At 34.4% G+C, this 21058-nt stretch overlaps 2 protein-coding genes across 4 annotated transcripts; both read left to right on the top strand.

Moving 5' to 3' along the window:
• Positions 1-204: 204 nt before the first annotated feature.
• On the top strand, positions 205-2569 carry Yif1 (Yip1d-interacting factor 1). Its single transcript, XM_071715756.1, has 4 exons — positions 205-412; positions 909-997; positions 1426-1755; positions 1894-2569. The coding sequence occupies exons 1-4, from the start codon at positions 382-384 to the stop codon at positions 2422-2424; spliced, it is 981 nt and encodes a 326-aa protein (XP_071571857.1). The 5' UTR covers positions 205-381; the 3' UTR covers positions 2425-2569.
• A 299-nt stretch (positions 2570-2868) lies between these two features.
• Positions 2869-20775, top strand: Krt95d (phosphofurin acidic cluster sorting protein KrT95D). 3 transcript variants are annotated; one of them, XM_071715743.1, is made up of 12 exons: positions 2869-3306; positions 6856-7159; positions 7393-7680; positions 7776-7875; positions 8094-8249; positions 10236-10337; positions 12634-12902; positions 13061-13266; positions 13522-13869; positions 13943-14340; positions 14602-14718; positions 14953-20775. In XM_071715743.1, exons 1-12 carry the CDS (start codon positions 3203-3205, stop codon positions 15084-15086), a joined length of 2526 nt encoding a protein of 841 aa, XP_071571844.1. In that variant the 5' UTR covers positions 2869-3202; the 3' UTR covers positions 15087-20775. The 3 variants fall into 3 exon arrangements, with proteins under 3 accessions (XP_071571844.1, XP_071571843.1, XP_071571845.1); XM_071715742.1 differs by having other exon boundaries at positions 10233-10337; XM_071715744.1 differs by lacking the exon at positions 10236-10337.
• The last annotated feature ends 283 nt before the right edge of the window (positions 20776-21058 follow it).

Here is a 21058-nt window from a genome sequence, read left to right as displayed (position 1 = left end):
GTCGTGTCTGGTCTTCACTCGATGTTTGACATGCGTTCGATATCCAATAGGAGATTAAATCTCCTAGGGATTTTAGTAGATGCCGCTTTTGTTCCTAGAAAACAAATCTTTCTATTGAACCCCGCTCGTCTCGTCGTCGCGGACGTCGCGATGTGATTGGTGTGAATCCCGAAGTAAAATATTCCATAAATGACGATCAGACGTCACTGACGTCAGTCAGACAGAAAGAGCGAAACATGGCGACGTGGTGTAGCGACTGTAGCGCAAATTGTTTTTAATTTCATCATTTACAAGTAATCGGTGTCTAAACGCAGCAAGACTCCAGCTTACTGTGCCGAATAGCTGAGGAAGCATCCAGAACGTGATATAAATCGTAGAAATATGAATTACAATCATTCGAACGCACGCCGAGGTGAGCGTAATAACCTACGAATGGCAGATGTAAACTTGCTCCATGTTTTCCGTGTATATTTACGTGTGTTTGATCGTCGATATTTACGATATATCCTATAACTCTTTCTTATAGTTATAGAAACGATGTAGCGCGGAATAGCTTGGTTGCGTGGGTTAGTCTTACGAGTAATATCGGCTTACGTGCAATAGGTCTGTTCTTTACAGCTGCACTACGAAGAATACTTTCTGTACTTAAAAAGAAATAGGCATATAATTAGAAGGAAAAAAAAAAGAGGAAAATACTAAAAGTTCAGCTGCAAAGAACAGAGAAATAATTCCTGTATTTCAAATAGCATATGGATAAAATTATTAGCTTTGTTATCGTCCAGTCTAATGTAATAAGAATAAGAATAAGAATGTTAATTTTATTATATCGCTGTCAAATAGCGTATGATGTAAACTAATTTTATTGTCGTTGTTTTCATTTTATATAAAGATAAATTGTTCATCGACAGGGAAACCAAAGAGATTATTAGATCCGTCAGCTGGCTTGTCCGCTCCAACTCCTCCAATGGCACAACATCCATATATGTATAACCAACAGGTAAATTTTATAAAATGTATACTATGATTATTTCGTTTGCGTCATTTAGCTTGCGTCAACATTTTTGCTTTTATATATGTTTTTATAAACACTGGTGTTTGAAAGTTCCTAGACGCTTGCAGAATTATTTAGCAGAATTGTACATGCAGAATGTTTGTAAATATTGTTTTTTGTAATATATTCATAAATTGTAATTTTTGTGCTCTTTTACTCGTCACTTGCTATTCCTGGATGAGATATACAAATTCATGAATATATTGCAAAAAACAATGTTTACAAACATTTTGTATGTACAATTCTGTACAAATCTAAATAAGGCAAGTGTCCGGGAACTTTCCGATGGCAGTGTCCAGTGTATGTATCACAGAGTTCACATGTTACATCAGATTTTTGATCAATTTATCATTAAATCATTAACTTAATCCTAGGTGCCCATGAATAATGGTACAATGCCGGAATATGGCTTCAATGTTCCTGGGCAAGGGCCATCGCCATACGGATTTAATCCTCAGATGTCCAATTATCCACCCAGCGATAATCAAGGAGGGGAGTTTGCGAGTCCACAATTTGCTACACAATTCTTGGCTCAGCCAGTCGTTACAGATATGGCTGTACAATATGGAAATGCATTGGTTGGTACCGGAAAACAGCATCTCGAGAAATATGTGCCAGTTACAGCGTTGAAATATTACTTCGCTGTAAACACCGATTACGTCTTCGCAAAATTAATGCTGTTGTTCTTCCCGTTTACACATAAGGTAAGCTTCAGGAGGGGACATTGTTTGAAGATGGAGATGTTTTATATAGAAATAAATTTATAAAGATCAATAGAGATATCATTTCGATCAATTGAGATCGATCAGCTACGCAAAATCAATAATAATTCTTTGTTATAGGACTGGTCTGTAAAGTACGAACAAGATGTACCGTTGCAACCGCGATACGAGAATAACGCACCTGATATGTATATTCCTACAATGGCGTTTTTCACGTACGTTGCTGTGGCTGGACTAGTTTTAGGCATGCAGGAACGTTTCACCCACGAACAACTAGGTATACTAGCTAGCTCTGCTCTTGCTTGGGGTTTGATCGAATTGCTTGTTCACACTGTCAGTTTGTACGTGATGAATCTTCAAACGAGTCTAGCAACGTTCGACTTGCTGGCGTATTGCGGTTATAAATATGTCGGTGTCAATGCGGCACTGTTGATATCGTTGTTATTTCGGAAGTTTGGTTACTACGTGACGCTACTGTACTTCAGTGCTTCTCTAGCTGTCTTTCTAATGCGATCGTTAAAATTAAGAGTCATTCCACAAGGCCATAGTTCGTACACAGCCTCTGGTAATAAAAGGCGGCTTTACTTTATATTGTCTTTGGCTGGTGTCCAACCTGTTATAATGTGGTGGTTGTCGTATCATCTGATTTAAATAAGTGTAAAAAAGCTATATAACAGCGAGAAAAGGAAAAGAAGGAAGGAAGGAAACGGAGGAAACGTGTATATTTATTATTTGGTTACTAATATCACCTGTACATTTTTTGTAATAAAATCCAACACGATTATATTATCACTTAGATATATGTATGTATAATAATGCATCAGTTCGTTATTATTATTTGACGGATAAAGGCATCTCGTCTTTTGTAATGGATGTCAATCTTGTTGGAACAAGGTATAATTTTGTGAAGACGTTAAGGAATCTTGGTATATAAAAAAAAATCCCTTGAAATAAATTTTTCTATCAAATATATCGAGTGGTGTTTCAAAAATCGGTAAGATTCAATCTTATCGATCATCATCTTCCCATTTCGAGCGTCGGATAATGTTTAATTGCAATCGAAATTACCTCGTATCGAACTTGCGAGATGTCGCGACATTTTCCTCGGTGATTCCAGGAATTTTCGTTCCGGCTGATCGCGCACGGACCTGGGACAAACGTGGCGCCACTTGGTGGACTGATGCCACGGTCGAATTCGGAATCATCGCGGCCAGCTTGGCGCTCGGCGCTCGGCCTCCCGTCTCCCGCGTACCCGTGTTGAGCCGCCGCTCTTCACCACGGTGACCGGTGACGGCGGTGACGGCGGTGACGGCGGTGACGGCGGTGACGGTCATTGATAGTCGACAGTCGACTGCGAGCCGCGCGAGACGCGGTGAATCGTAGGTGATCGTAGGTGTTGCGTGTGTCTCGCGGACCGCCAGGGCCAAAAATGGCGGAACGGACGAAGGTGACGGCCCCGGCCACCCGGCCCGTTCCCATGAAGCTGTTCGCCACCTGGGAAGTGGATCGCACGCCCCCGAATTGCATACCCAGGTAACGGACGGCGCATTTCGCGACGATTACTCCGGAGTCCGGCGGTTGTTCGACCCCCGCGACCCGCGACCCGCGGCGCGGCTCGGCTCGCCTGGCATTCTTCGACGTTATGGTGGACGCTAAGTAACGTTTCTCCAACTGGGGGCGACGAGCGTCTGGCGTTTGCACGCCCTTTCCTTTTTTTACGGGCACTCCCCCGTGCTTGCTCGCTCGACGTGTCCGTTTTGCGACGCCCGTATTTGCGAATGAACGCGGACACGTTGCGTCCTTCGCAGTTGAGTCACAGTCGTATGACACACGCACACGCGTCGCATCTCGCATCTCGCATCCACTTGTGACTCCGAAACGACTGCAACTGTCAACAGAATCTGACAGATCCGCGCTCGTCACGTTCGCGATGAATGAGAGAATGAGAGAAAGGCTCGTCTTCCGCAATCCTTGATAATATTACGTCGCACTTTGATATTCGTCGCACTTTTTACTGTACTCTTAAACGATGACAGATCGATGTTTATTGTTAATCTTCCGATGTTTACAACCTGACATTTGACACTTGTCGCAGAAGTGTCAATATGAAAAGAATACGAGACAAATTATTTCTTGTTTTTGTGAATATTAAAAATGATGTGAATGTTAAAATTAAGATAAAATAATATTCTAACTATCCTATTATTAAAAAAATGTCTTTACAAGATTTGTCAAATCAAACTGAAGTAGAATTAATTTAAAGTTAAAATTATTATTTTTTAAATCTATGTTAAGTTAACGTTCTGGTGGGGCAAAAGTTTTACCACAAGCAGAAAGAAATAAAAAAAAATTAATAAATAAACGAATAAAATCTCCCATTGATTAGTACCTAATCTCCAAACATATTTAAATTCCTGCTCTCTCTCTAAAAAAATATGTAATGATATTCTTCAGAAATCATTAAATAAAAAATAAAATTAATCATAGTTTTGAGAGAAATTTCTTGATGTTGCATCGAATAGATTTCAACAGATTAATAGTAAGTAATATACTCGAGATGTTGTAGAATATTCCCTTTTTTAAATCCATTGTCTAAAGTCTAAATAAAAAAAGAACCACGTTGCGCCACGTTGCGCTTCACATTAATTCGGAAAGTAAGTCATTCTAACAATAAGAAATGATACGAGAGCGTTATTTTGTAATGTTCGAAAGTATGTAGCAAACGTTTTTTATCTATCATATATACAATTTACTATCTATTACTTAAAATGCCTTGTATTGTCGGCGATAAGACCGTCGAGTATATAAATGAAAATAGGGCGTGTTTAAGCCCGTGAACGCGCGAGATCGGTGAGACGTTATAGTTATAATACCGCGAAATTCTTATCTATAGTTTTAGATATCCACAACGCCAACTTTTAAATGCCTGTCTCGCGAAAGCAGGGATCTACGTTCTTTTCACTATAAATACCTTAATCGATTTGGGGGATCGACTGTAAAGTTATATATCGTGCCGCGTATATGTATCTTTATATATGTGTGGATGGCTAGCAAACCGCGAACGGCATGTGACGAAATGATGATTACTGTATTTTTGACTCGCAATTACTGCCAAACCACGATGGCCGGCACGTGTTTGGCAAAAGTCAGCGGTTAATTCGGTATAAATTCGGATGCACGACGCGGACGCGACAGTCCGACTACGAAATTAACGTTGCCATCGCTGGTTACAATGCTGTCGATTTCCAACAAGTCCCTAAAAAAGATTTTTCGAGGCGCCTTGGATACGTGATATTACGTATACGTCGCGAGCAAAAGTATAAATATAACGGCGATAGGGTATGTAATCGAAATGGCACTCGATATCACGTTTAACTACGCACATTTCAAACGCCTGTTCTGCGCTTAAACTAAATTTATACTAAATGATTATGACGCTTATCTTCAATGGTCCGCGGTCGCAGGGATTTAAGTATCCCAAATCCCCCAAATACTTGTTCGTACGTTCGAGCAATTTTGTTACTTTGGATCGATTATTCGAAAGCGCGCTTTTATCGGAAATATTTTTTTCCTTACCATTATTCGGAATAATCGATACATACGATGATAATGGTAGTTGTGATGTGAACGTACTGTGATAACGACAGTGTATATATTTTATTGGATTTTAATACGCGAGAACATTGTTCGGTTTAGAAATAATATATTCGTATGATTCGCGGATAATTCGGACAATTTCCAATAGAACGCGTACTGAAATGACTCAAGTTCTTTAAATACCGCTGACAACAGATCAAATCCAGATTTAGTTACTTTTCGCGAATCGATCGTATTATCGCAAACGAAATCGTCATCGTGCACATGTAACATGTAACATGTATAAAATAAATGCGCGCTCGAGTGATAACGTGTGCCACCTGTAGTTTCTGCTTTCTGCGGCTATATTTAGCACTCGCCCCCCAACGCCCCCGGAAACCCTCTTCATAAATAACGATAACCGTCCTTTTCCCCACCGCATGTAATAAGGGTTTCGACGATGTTTCCACTTGGTATAGGCTCTACCGCGCGTATCATCGAGAAGTAAATTATGTACGAAGGGAGATCGAACGGGGGGAGTAAGGACCTATTGACCGTAAAAGAAAATTTACTTCATAAAAAGACTTATACAGCTGCTATTTTAACAGTATATACTTCACTTTCTCACATCATCCTCCTCGACGACGGGTTTTCGACGTTTATATCGTACAACGTTATTACTTTTTCTATTCTGTCGAAGAACATCATCGTTATAGTATCATTCCCCGCCAAAGTTATCTCCATTAGTTTTCTCTAGCTCTGATAATTTTTTGGAAAAAATCCGTTTAATCGATTTTATAGCTTACGCGATGAGCGTGCTCGAAAATATCTTCTCATCGGAATTTTTCAAGAGAATTCCGAAGTCTATTACGTGGCTCTTTATCCATAAAAGCCACAAAATTGATGACGGGTCGTATTAACGACCTTGTTTTTTTACACGCAGAAATCTCTGACACAAGGGGCAGTTCGGACATCCAGCCTTGGCGGGATTAGTCGAGTTTAAACCGGAGTAACGCGACGATAAGCAAAATAGATGATAACTCGTGCAGAGATACAACACTTTTTTTCCATGAATCACCTTTTAAATTTTGTCGCATACGCGATATCTTGCACATACGATAAATACAATCGGCCCTCATCTTCTGAACGACCCTTGTATTGTACCTTATAGACTTAGACGTCTCAATTGTCATGCCAGTCGGTCCCTTCGTGAAAGAAATTATATTGATCGATATCATCTATTCATGCCTTCATAGCTTTTCGAAGTGCATACTCAATAGTCTACATCGCGAGACAGAGACACATTGGTCGTTACATTTATCTTTGTTTAACTCTGAGTAAACAGTCTCTTTGAATTGTGGTTATTATTTATACTCATGCTGCCGAATATATATTTCCGAGATTTCTTCAGATTTCTTCTAGGCAATCTATGGATCGAACCTTAAAATATCTTAAAGTCTTGAATCTTTATATAAATATCTCACTTTAGTTTCGCTTTATTTTTAGGCTGTGTTCCTTGACATTAACTCGATTAGTGATACTCCGACCGCTCGGCTCGGACCTAGCGTCCATCAGCATCGCGGTCAAGATGCAGAGCTCCAAGAGAACCTTGCGTTCGAACGAGATGGCTATACCGACCGGCGGCATACTCGACACGGAGCTGGAATTGCAATTTGCACTTCAATATCCGCATTTCCTCAAGAGAGACGGCAACAAACTTCTGATATTATTGCAGAGGCGCAAGCGATACAAGAATCGCACGATGCTCGGATACAAGACTCTCGCGGAAGGAATCGTTAACATGGCACAAGTAAGTCTGCATGGAGTTTCACTTTATTCCATCGAAAACAAAATAATTTATTTTTCCTTTAAAGTTGGTATACTTACAATAATAATTCTTATAATAAAGAGATAGATCAATATAGATTATATCCTAATAGCGTTACAAAATATATTTTCCGAAAAAGATGAAGACGCATCGTGTCGATATTGCATCGGACATAAAATTTCCTTGCCATTGCCAACGATAATCACTTTTTACAGGTGTTGCAGAAGCAAATGGATGTCGAGTTGGAACTTATATCAGATAAGGCGGAAAAATACGGTGGTCACTCGGTCCCACTGGCACGCGTGAGCGTTGTCGCTCTGAGTTCCCAGCCGGTTGATCACGATAAAAGACTGACGAATGATCCTAATGAGAGGCTCTGTCCGGAATTCAGTGACGAGGAGGAGGAGTTTAGCTCGGAGGGCGAGGCGGAGGGCAGCGACAGCGAGCCTACGTTGGAGGTGCATAGGCGGAAGAGTCGCGGGAAAATTCCAACGAATGCCAGGGTGCGCATAATATTTCCATTCAGCTTCAGGCAGCCTGGTCGGCCTGGCCCCTCGTTGCGTCTATATTTGATTCCGATGTTTATTGTGTTTTGCAGCAAAGAAATTTAAAGCAAAAGTTTATAGCTCTGCTAAAGCGGTTTAGGGTATCTGAGGAGTTGGAGCACGATCAAGAGGAGATCGGGCAGAAGCTTTCAGGTATATACGATACTATATGAACGAAATTATGCAGAAAATCAATATAACAGATCCAACTTCGATAAAACTTAGTCGATTAATATTAATAAAAGTTTTTCTTGAAACTTTTTACATATTAAATGCAATTTTGAAAACGTTAAATAAATGTTAATCGGAATTAAACGATTTCTAAAACAAACAAAATATTTATTGAAAGTCTTTCCATGGTTTTGTTAAAGGTGGCGATATGGAGATAGAAGAATTGTTCGACGAATTAGAAGATTTATCAGACAGTGGGCCAGAATTGGATACCATGTCTGTTAGTAGTACACCGAAGCCATCGCTAAGACCCTTTTTCAGCTCCAGTCGATCCCTTCTCGCGCCACCTCATTCCGGTAAGTCATTGCATAATTCAATCGTTCGCGTACTCTGATAAAATGTGTGACATATGTGTGATACGTGGCAAGGTATTTTATTGATACTTAAAACTAGCTCATTGTGCTGATGTTGCGATGTAATATTTGAGTAATATAGACATGTTAAACGCTGGCGTTTAAGCAAATTGGTATTGTTAAGTCATATATAACGCCATACGGTAAGGAAGATACATTACGTTTCAAACTCATCATATTCTGGCTTTCGCTCTAGGCTATTGGTTATTACACTCGTTAAATAATCACTTTTTGCAGTTAAACGTCATTTTATTGAAATTTCCAAACATATGTCTTTAATTCTAACATATGCCTTTAGTTATCCTCTCTCTCACGCATATTTTTGAAAGATTAATACTATTAACACTTGCTGAAAAGAAAACAAATTTAATTTTTATTATTACAGTGTCATATTTATGTCATATTGAAAATGTCATATTGTGATAACACAATAAGAAATCTTTTTTATATAAAAAGACTTTTAAAAGTTATAAGGTCTTTTCTTTATATAATATCTTAAATAAGAGCGACAACTATTATGTTTATTTTTAATGTAAAAAGAAAAATACGGTATCATATAGGAAACTCGTCTTTCGTACCTATACTTTTAATCGCGAACAATGAATGAAACTCAGAGTTGAAATTAAGATATGTTTTTCTCATTCTTACTAGTTTTCGTACTTGAAAATATAAAAAAAAAATGATAATCTGCAAATGATATACCGAGATTATAACACTGTTATAAATTATATATTATATATTCATATAACATACTATGCTTGAAAGAAGAGATTTTAATAATTCCATAAAAATGAAGAATTTGTAACTGCCAAAAGTGCGTTTATTATTCACAATTTAATTAAGCTATTGATGTCTTGGCGAAGCAGCATGACTGTTGCAATTCAAATTCCTCTTTTATCGGTTCGTCCAAAGTTTTCATTCAAAGTTTTCAACTGATTATTCAATATAAGAATTTTTTTTTAAAAGTAGTAATTAAGTGTAAACATATGAATATCGATATATATAATGATACGTGCTGACATTTAAATATTAATATGTATGCGTTACGTTATCAATATATATATTTATATATTCTGTAAATTGTATACTACATGATATGTTAAATTTGTTGCTAAATACGAACTAAACTCTTTTGGAAAATTTTGGCTGAACATTAGTGTTAAAAAACACTAGCTGAATAGCTATTACTTATCGCGTTTGATGTAAAATATCACAGGCTATCTTTTTATGATTATTAAGAATAAAGACAAAATTTTTCCATACTTTATCGTTCACTAGGATCCGTTATGCGACAGGTAGGATACTGATATTTAATTCCTATGGAGAAGAACGGTGAGCTTCCTTCATTTTTTGTCTTATATTAATGCAGAATAGTATATTTCTTTTAGCTAAACTAAAGAGGGATTGCGAAAGCTTTGACTTTAATTTTTTATGAGCGCATAAATAACGCAATTTTATAATTTTTTCATTAAATTTATGTTATGGGAGAGACGAGGAGGCTGAATGGATAACCATAATTATTTATGTTGAGCAAAGGCTTCTAGCCTCTCACTGCTGTCATTGGATTATGATGTCAAAAGCGAACGGAAAGATCTTATGAATCTTTTCTTGATTATAACATATTGAAATAAATTAATTTTCTGCATGTCTCATTTTATTTTATTAAACGGAATAAGATTAATAAAATGTGACGTAGACTTTTTTATTTATGGATTAACAGATAGTTGTAAACCTTAATTAACTTAAACTCATATGAGTTTTTGCTTTTAACGTCGTAATTCGATATGTCTGAGAAGCGCTAATATATCGTCATTGTCTAAGGATTAGGGTCTTAAAAATTCCATAGCTTACTCAGATTCAGATCTTCTGAACTAAGTGAAAGTCTGGTGGGTTGGCTTTGCACTGTTGCATGTTACGATTCGATAGTAGTAACCAACGAGGACACTGGAACTATCTCAGCGACTACCACGTGTCAACAGCCCGCGGGTCAGTCGACTAAAGAGAAACACCGTGTCGGACACACAACTCCAGGTATGTAAATATCAATCAATTCTGGAGTTCCTAGTTCCTATGAAGACCGAATAGTTGGAACGTTTTAAGGATTCCGCTTCTTATCAGACAGCACGTATTTTGCGTTTGGATATAGCATGCGATGTAAGAGAGGCATACATATATCGTTGAAAATGATGTAATAGAGTCCACAAATGTTTCTTGAAGTAATATTTAACTTAATCTTTTTTTCTTCATGATATAGTCAATATGAATTAATAGAACCTTCAGATTAAACGAGCAACTTGTTAAAAAAATTATATATTATATTTGTAATAATGTCAAGGAAATATTGAAAGCAATTCAGCAACAATAATTTTGTAGATTGGAGAAGAAACTCCAGCGCATGAATGACCTTGCTAATCGACAGAAGCTTGGTGTTTCAATCACATTTGGTAATTAAGTGACTTCGCGATTTACACTTATACGAGCAAAATCTATAATTTATATATATTTATATATATATACTTATATAAATTTATACTTATATATATAATTTATATAAATTTATATATATATACTTATATAAATTATACATTCAACTTTCCCCTTTAATAATGCAACATCGTTCTAACGTAGCCAAATGCAAGAATAATCGAAGTGGCACTTTCGTTTCTCATTTGTTCAAATATAAAATCAAATGCCTCTATATGTAATCAACTTTCCTCTCTCTCTCTCTCTCTCTCTCCTTCTTCCCTTTTTCTCTTTCTCTTTCATATATGTGTGTATTTACACACTTAGCATGTTTTCCTTAATTTTGTATCTTCTATTATTCTTACATTCCTCTCTAAAATACTATTTCGTCGAAAAGATACAAATATGTATCAATGTATACAAGTTCCGATAAAAATAAATTTGTGTTGATATTTAATTTTTTTGCAGTTATTATACAATTTTTTCCAAGTACGATTTTTTCCTTTCCGTTTAAAAGAACTCGCCGTAGTATATGTATCTATAATGTGCGAGCCTGTTTTTCCTTTACATACGCTGTGTGTCTATTTACGGCTTCTTATGTGTAATCTTGTTAGACTTCGATCTGTGGTACTGGCCTGTATCTCTCTATCTACTCGTATACGTACGTATTCTTTATTCTGTCAATCTTACAATTAGTCATGTATTCTGCTTTCCAATAACGTTGCGACTTGCACATCATCTCACGAGTTCACCTCTTTGTGTCATTTGCAATAACACCCTGTAATAAATGCTACGATTGTGACATCGATAAATTCGTCTTAGTTTGTCTGAAACTTGATAATTGTCACAGATAATTGTCATTTATCGCGAATCAAGATATATACTAGGTGCCATGTATCGTACATCTTCACAACTGAAATGAGCATTTCGAAATTGACATTTCCAAATGTCAAATGCATCGAATCTGGATATTCGTTATTTTAAAGCTGCGTCTGATATTTATAAGTGTTTGATATATATGTCACAGTAAAAGCGTGAAATCAGTTTAGTAAATGTATACACTTACTAGTCAATGTATACATTTACTAAATTTTATGTTTCAAATTTATATCTTTTAATAAGTAACATTATTATCACACTGATACAGATTGGGTTGGGTTAGATCAGTTTTTTTGGGACGTGGGGGACGCAGCCCCCCACCTCTCTATCTCACTACACTCATACTTATAAATTAGAGCTCTTGTAAGTGTATACATTTACTGAATTTCACGCTTTTATTGTAACGTACATACGAAATGAAATAATAATAATAATTTTGATGAATTAGTACTCAAATGTAATTTGTTCGATTCAAAAGTGCAAAAATTTCAAATATATATGATACCTAGTGTATTTTTCGTGAATAATTTAATATTGGCACATTAGTTGTGCTTTTCTTCACTTTACACTTGTTCCATTTGAATATTTATACAGAGTCTTTCAAAACCACCGATATTCCACATTTGATCATAAAACTAAAGAAAAGAACGATATTTTTAATATTGTGATATATCTATAATTCTTGTGTTATATCGATTGAAAATTAACTTAGAGTTTAATTAAACTTTAAGAATTTGAATGAACAAAGCAGCTTGTTCTTTGAGTAATTTAAAATATATTTTAATATAGCACGTGTAATTAATCATTCGCCGAACACCTGTACAATTTTACTTTAAGGCTTCTTTGCCAATACATTTGATTAAGTGTTATGTGAAATAAAGAAGCTTCTAAGATATATACCGGTGATTTTGAAGCACTTTGTGTACTGTTTTATAAATCTTTTAAGTTGCACATCCCTATAGACAGTAATGAAATTTTATTGCAGAACGTGGGGTGGACAGACAGAGCGATGACAGTTCTCGAAGAGCCGACAGCGATTCTCATCCTGAAAATTGGACAGATCACGAGGCGAACGATCCACCGAATTATGTGGCGGGTTCCCCGCCAAAATCAACGGAGCAGCCTAATAAGAGCGAAAGCTCCGAGAGAAGAAGTAGACTCTTTGCGCGTGATAGAGGAACGCCTGGCAGTAATAAATCTAAGAAACACAGTCTGAGCGTGGATTTGAAACCCTCTTCCGATTTAAACACAGAGGTAAATGTGGGTAATAATGTCGTTTATTTCGTCCGCTATTCTGCATGAATCATCTACACTCAATGCCTTTAATGCCTTTCATTTTCGATCTAGGAATTAATGATGCCAAGCATACGGAATTCTTGATTAAAATATTTAATTATATTCATTAATTTCAGCCGAGAAAAGCTTTAGTCGAACAGCTAAGTCGAGTGTTACCAGATGATAGTTTACCGGAGGCTGTGTCGCTGGTATCCATAGCCGATCCTGGTGGTGCTGTACTTGCTGCAAAACTTCAAGAAAGAAACCATAAAGTTCTGACAACCGCCTCTCCGGCTGACATCCGTGCAACATTCACGTGTTTGGTCACGCGAATACAAAAATTGTAATTATCATATCCCTTAACGCTTATCCCTCGATTCAACTTCTTATCACAAAATATGGGTCTTTTTCTTGTATAATCAACTTCATCTAAAATCATTAAGATTTTCTCTCAATCCTTTATTTTTATATTAATTACATATACACAAAATGAAAGCATTGTTGCGCGTTTTGTCTTTCTTATTTGAAGATTATTTTCAAGAGAAGAAATATAAAGAAAAGATTTGCACATATGCTAAATGTAGATTTTTATGTTTAGTTGCAACAGTTCTGCAAAACCACCGGCACCTATAAAGGTGATTATCGCTGGCGGGGACAGTTTCATAAACGCAGTTCTCCGTCATTATGTCGACTTGTTGAGCTTTAGACCGCCAGATTGGCAGAACTACATGAAATTCTTAGTGGTACCGCTCGGTTCAAATACATTAACGAGATATCTCGGTTCTATCGACACCAAGTATTCAAAGTTATTTGGAGAAGAATGGAAGGAGCTTTTAGAGAGAGAAAGTGGAGGATCGAGCGAATATGCAGCACGAGTATCGGAATACCTGGCCACAGCAAATACGGTTTTACTATTACCCATAGCAGAAGCTATGGTTACGTACAGGTAATCGATATAAACATTTTTTTTTTAACGGACCTGAACAGACATATTGTAAAAAGATTGATTATATTCGTAGGGAAACAGACGACAGTAGCCAAATCTTTATTCCCTTTATAAATGACGTTCGTGTGGGTTGCCCAGACAGCAGTTCTTCCGCATCTGTCGATCTGGAAGAGAGTAACATTAGCATGTCTGGTTCTCCGCCTTCTTTACCTCCTCCAAGTTTGCCTGTTCCAACTCCCGGAAAGTTAACACCACCCAGTAGTCCTAACGTGGGCCAACCGGCAAGGGAAGGATGGGAACCAGTGGAACTACAGCTGGATTATTGGAGTAAACAGACTCAAGGTGAAAAGGGAAAGAGTACGTTACGTCAAGCATTCAGAGCGTTGCACGTGCAAAGACTTCCCTCATTAGGCGAAGTTCCCGGACATCACTTATCTATGAATTTCACGACAAAAGAGAAAAAGCAAAAAAGTAAGAACGAAATTTAACTAGATTTTTAATTATAGAAAAAGATAAGATTAATTTTTGTGTTAACCTCTCCGGGACCGGAAGTCTAATATTAGGCGCTGGAGTGGCGCCGTTTTTTCGTAGTTCAACCCACTGACAAGAACAAAAATGTTCTAGCACTAAAACTAAAAAGGTCGTCCAAAAAAGGGGCCGGTCCTGTAGAGGTTAAAGAATTAAAATATGTGATGTAAGATTAAACTTTAAGAGAAAATTATTCTTTTTCAGTAATGAGATTAGGTAAAAAGAAGGAAAAAGAAAAAGAAAATGAACCAAAAAGTCAATCGGTGGACGGTGTGACACGCCTCATATGTTCTGCGAAAACACACAACATTCCATTAAGAGGTAAAATTTTGTTATTAAGTAAATTTTTATTATAAAGAATTGTTTAATGTAAATTATTAAACATACATATCACGTTTAGTATAAAGTGAAATGGATCTAGATTCGAATGCTGCAAAAATCGTCCTTCTCTCTTCTTTTCTGATTAATTTAATTAATGAGTAATTATTCATAACATATTCGTAATTCATTAATAATTCCATTAATCACTTAATAGTGATATTATTCTTACTACAGTGAGCATTGATGGTACCGAGTGGTATGGTGTAAAATTCTTCCAACTATCAGCGCAATGGCAAACGCACATCAAGACGTTTCCAATAGCATTATTGGAATATAATCCACAACAACAGACTTCGACTACTACATAAATTTCAGTTATTAAAATGAGACTTCTAGCGATTTGCGTATTTTGCAGCATCGTCAATAACAATAACATTTGACTCGTTTTATATGCATACCCGATAACCATCAACTTCTTAAGACTGCCCAGTAAGAATTAGAATTCATTAAATGCTATGAATTCCCATATTCGAAATGCCCGTTACATTCATTTCATTATTTGGTAATAGCGATGAAGATATTTGAACATTAGGGATTGCCTATGTCATATAAAGAAATATATATATGATTGCGCGTGATAAGCATATATTGTATTCACGATTTATGCAACACATGCCCATAACAGACTTGGAAAAAATTATGTTCTATAAAACATAATCTATATATACGTAACTTTTATAGAGATTTCTCGATAAGTATATAATTTTATCCCACCAACATGAGATTACACAAATTACATATATTTGTTCGCGACATATCATAATTAGAACGAGATGTTCCTTTATATAGAGATTTTGCTGGTTATGGGAATGCTGTTATTGAAATTATCTGTTTGCGACATATGATTTATGATGACACATCGCTGCTCTATAATAAATTCAATAAATACTAAAATATCTTTAAATATGGGATTGGGATATACTGCAAATTTAAATTTTATTTAATGAAAATGTAATTTCAAAAATTATATTTTTTATTACTTTATATTCTTTTTGCATTTATATTAATGTTTTTTTCTACTTTTATAATTGTCAATTTATATGAATTACCAAAATAATCCACACCTCATTATTTAGAGATATTTCAGTATTGTATTAGAGAAGTGATGTATAATAAAATATCATTGTTTTTTTAATGTAATATTTTTATCGTCCTTGAACGAAGGACGATTCCATTGCAAAATCGATACGCTATTATTTTTTATTTAAATTATGTACATATGTACGTACATATAACATGTGTATGAGTTATGTAATCTGTTACAATTTTTTATTGACGTTAAAATGGCTTAAAAAATTATTTTTGATAAATGTCTAATAAAAAAATGTTTGTAAATTTTGTGATACCAATTTTCCGAAACAGCTTGAATGTTGTAAGTAATGTATCCTCTCTTGCTATTATTATTACTTTATTCTCCTATTAAACCATTGAACATTTTTTCAGTATTTTGAGTACTGAAATATTGATTTAGAACAGGTTACATAACTCATACTGTATATATCATTATATATAATTATTTTATTACAAATTCCGGATTTCGATGTGCAAAATACAAGGTCAGAGGTTCTGCTGCTGTAGAATGCTAATAATGGTCCTGTTTTTTCTTTTCTTTTTTTAAAGACTGCTCACTGCATTGGATTATGACATCAGAAACAAAAACCTATATAAATATGACTGTTAGACTCGTTAACTTGTAATCTATTTGCTGAAAGTCAAATATGGAGTACAAAACTTAAAACAGTTTTATGGCAACGTGCACATGCAAAACAGAGAATGAGAAAACAGTTTTGTAATGTACTGCATATCTCTGTCGAAAAAAGAATGAATATTCGAAATCCGAAATTTGAAATAGAACTTATTGTATATATATGTTACAAACAAAATAAGAAAATACGCAGATATTATGCGTTATCAGTGAAGAAGTCTGTGATACAGGCAAACATTTTTTCAGCGTACAGAATTAAATGGTATATGTGTGCAACTGTACGTTTGAAAATTTAACGGAAGTTTAATGGATATACAGAAAACATGAAGATAATAACGAATTATGTAAATATAAAATATTCATAGAAATGCTCATTGGTTATAATAATGTTTTATTATTTGGCTTTCCGAGATACTTTTGTACATTATTTGATAAGGTTTTTGACCTCAAGTTGATATAAGGAAAATATTCTGCTCTTAGAACCGTTGTTTAAAGACAATTATTTTTATTCTTAATTTATGTGTTTTCTCATTAACTTGTGTTAAAGTTTTACATAAATTTTGTTTTATATAGATGCACACGATTGTGATTTCTCTATGAAGAATTAAGATAAATTAACTAAGAATATTTATATATAGTGAAACAGTTTTTAAATCTTATTCTATAGGGGCAGAAAATTTCTTTCATTTAAGTGATCTATTGTATTGTTTTCCATTTAACTCTTATACTTGTAGTAACCATATCAGAAAGATGTTGAAACATCTTGAATTTAAGCAAAATTAATGTAATCGTCGCAAAGCAAGCGAAAATATTCTTTAATTCTTTCAGAAGGAATTGAGCTAATGTGTGTTATGATGCTATAAGATGTAAATTGATATACTTATATTATTTTAATTGATATACAGTTGTTATAAAAATGTTGATTTATACAGTATGTGTTTGGTTTAGATATTAACACATAAATATTTCTTTGTAATTATCAGAGATTTGAAAAACTCTACGAAAATTACTATTACAATAATATTTTTAAGTATCTGATCTAGTGTCTTTCTAAATCAAGATCAACTATAGTTTCTTAAATGAAACGATATACTTATTTTACTTAAATCAAATGTTGTATATGTATAATTATCTTCTGAAAGGATTAAGAAACAATATTGTTAATGTAAACATAATCCTAATCAGCTTTTTGACTGCTATCTTCTTTATTATTTGATAAAAAGAGCGACAGTATAGGTAGTAAAGTACTGTTTTTAGCGACGTAGTTGTCGCTTTGACTGCCTAATGCCAAATTTAAAAAAAATGCCTACTCGATTTGTTTTCAAATATAAAAAGGGAAAAAATACTCTTTAACGGCATCCTCTAATTTTAGTGCGACTAAAACGATGGCACTGGTGATGATTGTATCTTGCCAAAGTATACAAAGTAGCAATGAAATGTCTCCGTTTGCGCTCCTCTTTTTGCTAGTCCACGAATTAATTGTTAATGCATATCGAGTGATATACGTAGTTGTACATTTTACATCTTTTATGCCTGATGACAAACAATGCCGTTTGTACAACCTACCGAGTGAAATACTAATTCCTGATATATCGAAAATGATATATCAAGTAACGTGTGGCCATAACAACGTAGTCTTTGACGAAGAAACTCGCAGCAGCGAATGATATGCGACATTGAAACTCATCTCAGAACGAACTATACTTTTCATTTAAAAAAAAAGAAAAGAAAAACAAGCCGTATTGCGCATAAATGAGCACGACACGTGCATCTTCAAGAGAATATGTCTTGTTTCATGCTTGAACGAAGTCAGCAATTAAACCTGCCATATATAGTTGTACGTATTCTCAAGTTTTTGACAAAACATTTGTAAATTCGAGTTTTTTTCTTGTCTGTTTTTTCAGTGCCTCGTGTAATGTTTTTGTGTCATGGTTTTCACTTAATCGTGCTGTGTGTATCTCTTATAAACATTTTCTCCAGAGGATGCCAAATCTCAGCTTGTTACATGTTAATGCATCCAGTGCGTGTAGAGGACACACAGCGAACATATCTATCTGCGAAAGGGATAGATGAATCAAAGAAATTAAATTAGATCGAAGATGAATGTTCGAAATCGGGAATGCAAGATCAAAAACTCAATTCTCTCGTTCTTTTTAATTCACTTATTGTTAGTTTCGCGGAGCACATATATATATATATATATATTGAATGTTTACAGGGAAAAGGATTATCGGTTTTAGCTTTCTGCTTTTTATGAACGTTTTGTGCTTCCGAACTTCGTAAATGCGATACCAAAGATACGTTAGAGAGTAATCGAGCCTATAGTTGCAGAACTTCTGTACTCAAAGAATAGTATTGTTTCCTTTTTTTTAAATATGAATTATAGTAGTTCCTCTATTATTTCATATTACATTATTATCTATTGATTTTTCATTTATTATATATTACCGCTTTTTCTATAACACCACTCGATTGACTCTTGTATCATTTATATGTATAAAGATAATTTTACGTAGTGTAAGATATTATAAGGATAACAATAACGTGCTCACGGTCCAGTTGTACAATTTATTTATTGAAGCATGGTTATCAAAAGGTCCTTTATTCTCTATCATGTATAATCCAATATTTTTGTAAAAAGAAACAACTCGAAATTAATTACACAAAGAATCCGCAGTTCAGAGAAAGTAAGCCTCGTGAAGGATATCAGGTATAACGTATAATGTATATATGTACGCTGATAGATTTCGGATTCTAGTCAAAATATGAGAGTGAGTGCTTCATTGTATGATCAATGCGCGTTAATGATGGGACGAAATAAAAAACAAATACCACTTTACCTGGTTCAATATCTTTCGTATGTTTGTACGTTATTGCAAACGACCGTTAGCACGTTTGTCAGGTTTGTCGCGGAAAATTCTCATTTTTATTTTGTGTATAGCGAGTTTTATCACATATCGACAAACCGGCTCAAAGTTTACAATAATTACAAGACGTAACTAATATATTGAAGCTTTTCGTAAAATAAAAAATTATTAGATGGCGGTTGACTTTCCAAACCGTAGACGTTTTTATTGTGCTTAACTATGCGACGTCTTATTGTACACATTACAAATTGTTGTCAATACACTCTTATAAAAGAGTAAGTTAATAAAAGATTTATATATTAAGAAAAAGAAATTCAGTTTAATGTGAAATAGATAAAATTGGGATAACTAAATTTCGCATGCCTACGAAAATTATTTCTACTGTTCCTACATCCAAAAATAATTTTCAATTAATCAAGTCTAAAGAAAACAGTAATATGCAAGAATCTATTTCTTTGCACCTGTCAACCTAAATATTACCTGTGTGACTATCGGATATTAATATGTGGATACGTAATAAAATAAAAAAGATGTAAAGTGTTGAAATAATTTGATATGTGTTTGACGACGAATACATTGTTTACTGTTAAAAATGCTTTTCAAATGTTTATATCGATATGCTCTACAGTAGTGTACAGCTTATAATATAGAGATGTATGAGAGAAGTATCTCGACACTTCACGATAAAATTGTCTATCGCGATATTATGTGTGTATTGTGAGACATTTATATTTATATATTATATCCTTTTTTGAGTATCTCATTTGAGTAAGGTATAATAATTTGAGTGAGAGAGAGTGCCAGAGAGAAAGAGCGAATAGTATACTTATGAACTCGACATAAATGTATTATTAGATAAATTGAATAGATATATAGATAATGATTCATTGTCAATGTAGAGAAATGTTGAAGCATTTAGAATTACAGCTTTTCGAAGTTACATATTGGTTTATTAAGATCAAAACACACGGTCAAGTACCAAAAGCCACTGAAATAAATTTATACAAATTATAGCTAGCTACTTTTTTATCCAAATCCCAAATATTGTTGATAGAATATTATATATTTATATATATATATATGCTTTACATTACATTACTGTGGATTTTCTTGAATAATTAGTAAAATTTTTTAGTAAAGAGGCCCTATTTCATCCATTTAATAATTTACATTTGACCGAAAAAACTTAAATAATGATCAAAATTATTATTACGAATAAGTATACATTATGAAAATTATCTCTGTGGATAATTATATACGCTATGAATATTGTGTAACGCATGGTACTTACGTTTGTTGACTTATTGTAACTGGCCCGAATATCGTTTAAAAATTTTTAAACAGAAGTTTGGTATTTCTAGATGTATATAAAAAAGCTAGACTTTATGTCATAATAAAATATGAAATATCTTGTAAAATATAAAATACCTTGTATTCTATTTTCAATTATTTTACCTTAATGCTTTTATATGCTGAATAAACAGATAAATCGATTTATATACAAAACATTATGTTTCCATTTAAAAGACATAGGGTCTTTAAGTTTCAGAAATGACTTCCGTTAGAATAAAATACTAATCATAAGAGAAATTTCTCGAAACAGAATATATTTGATCTGAGACATTTTTTGTATTTTTAATAGCTACGAAAACTTTAATGTCTATGTTAGGAGAAATATCCTATGCAATATTAATATTAAATAATTAAA

The sequence above is a fragment of the Temnothorax nylanderi genome, unplaced genomic scaffold (genome assembly GCF_030848795.1).
Source record: "Temnothorax nylanderi isolate EJ_2023f unplaced genomic scaffold, tnyl_v1.0 TNYL_tig0171_pilon, whole genome shotgun sequence".
In the NCBI taxonomy this organism is placed as follows: domain Eukaryota; kingdom Metazoa; phylum Arthropoda; class Insecta; order Hymenoptera; family Formicidae; genus Temnothorax; species Temnothorax nylanderi.
This window is presented reverse-complemented; position numbering and strand designations above follow the sequence as displayed.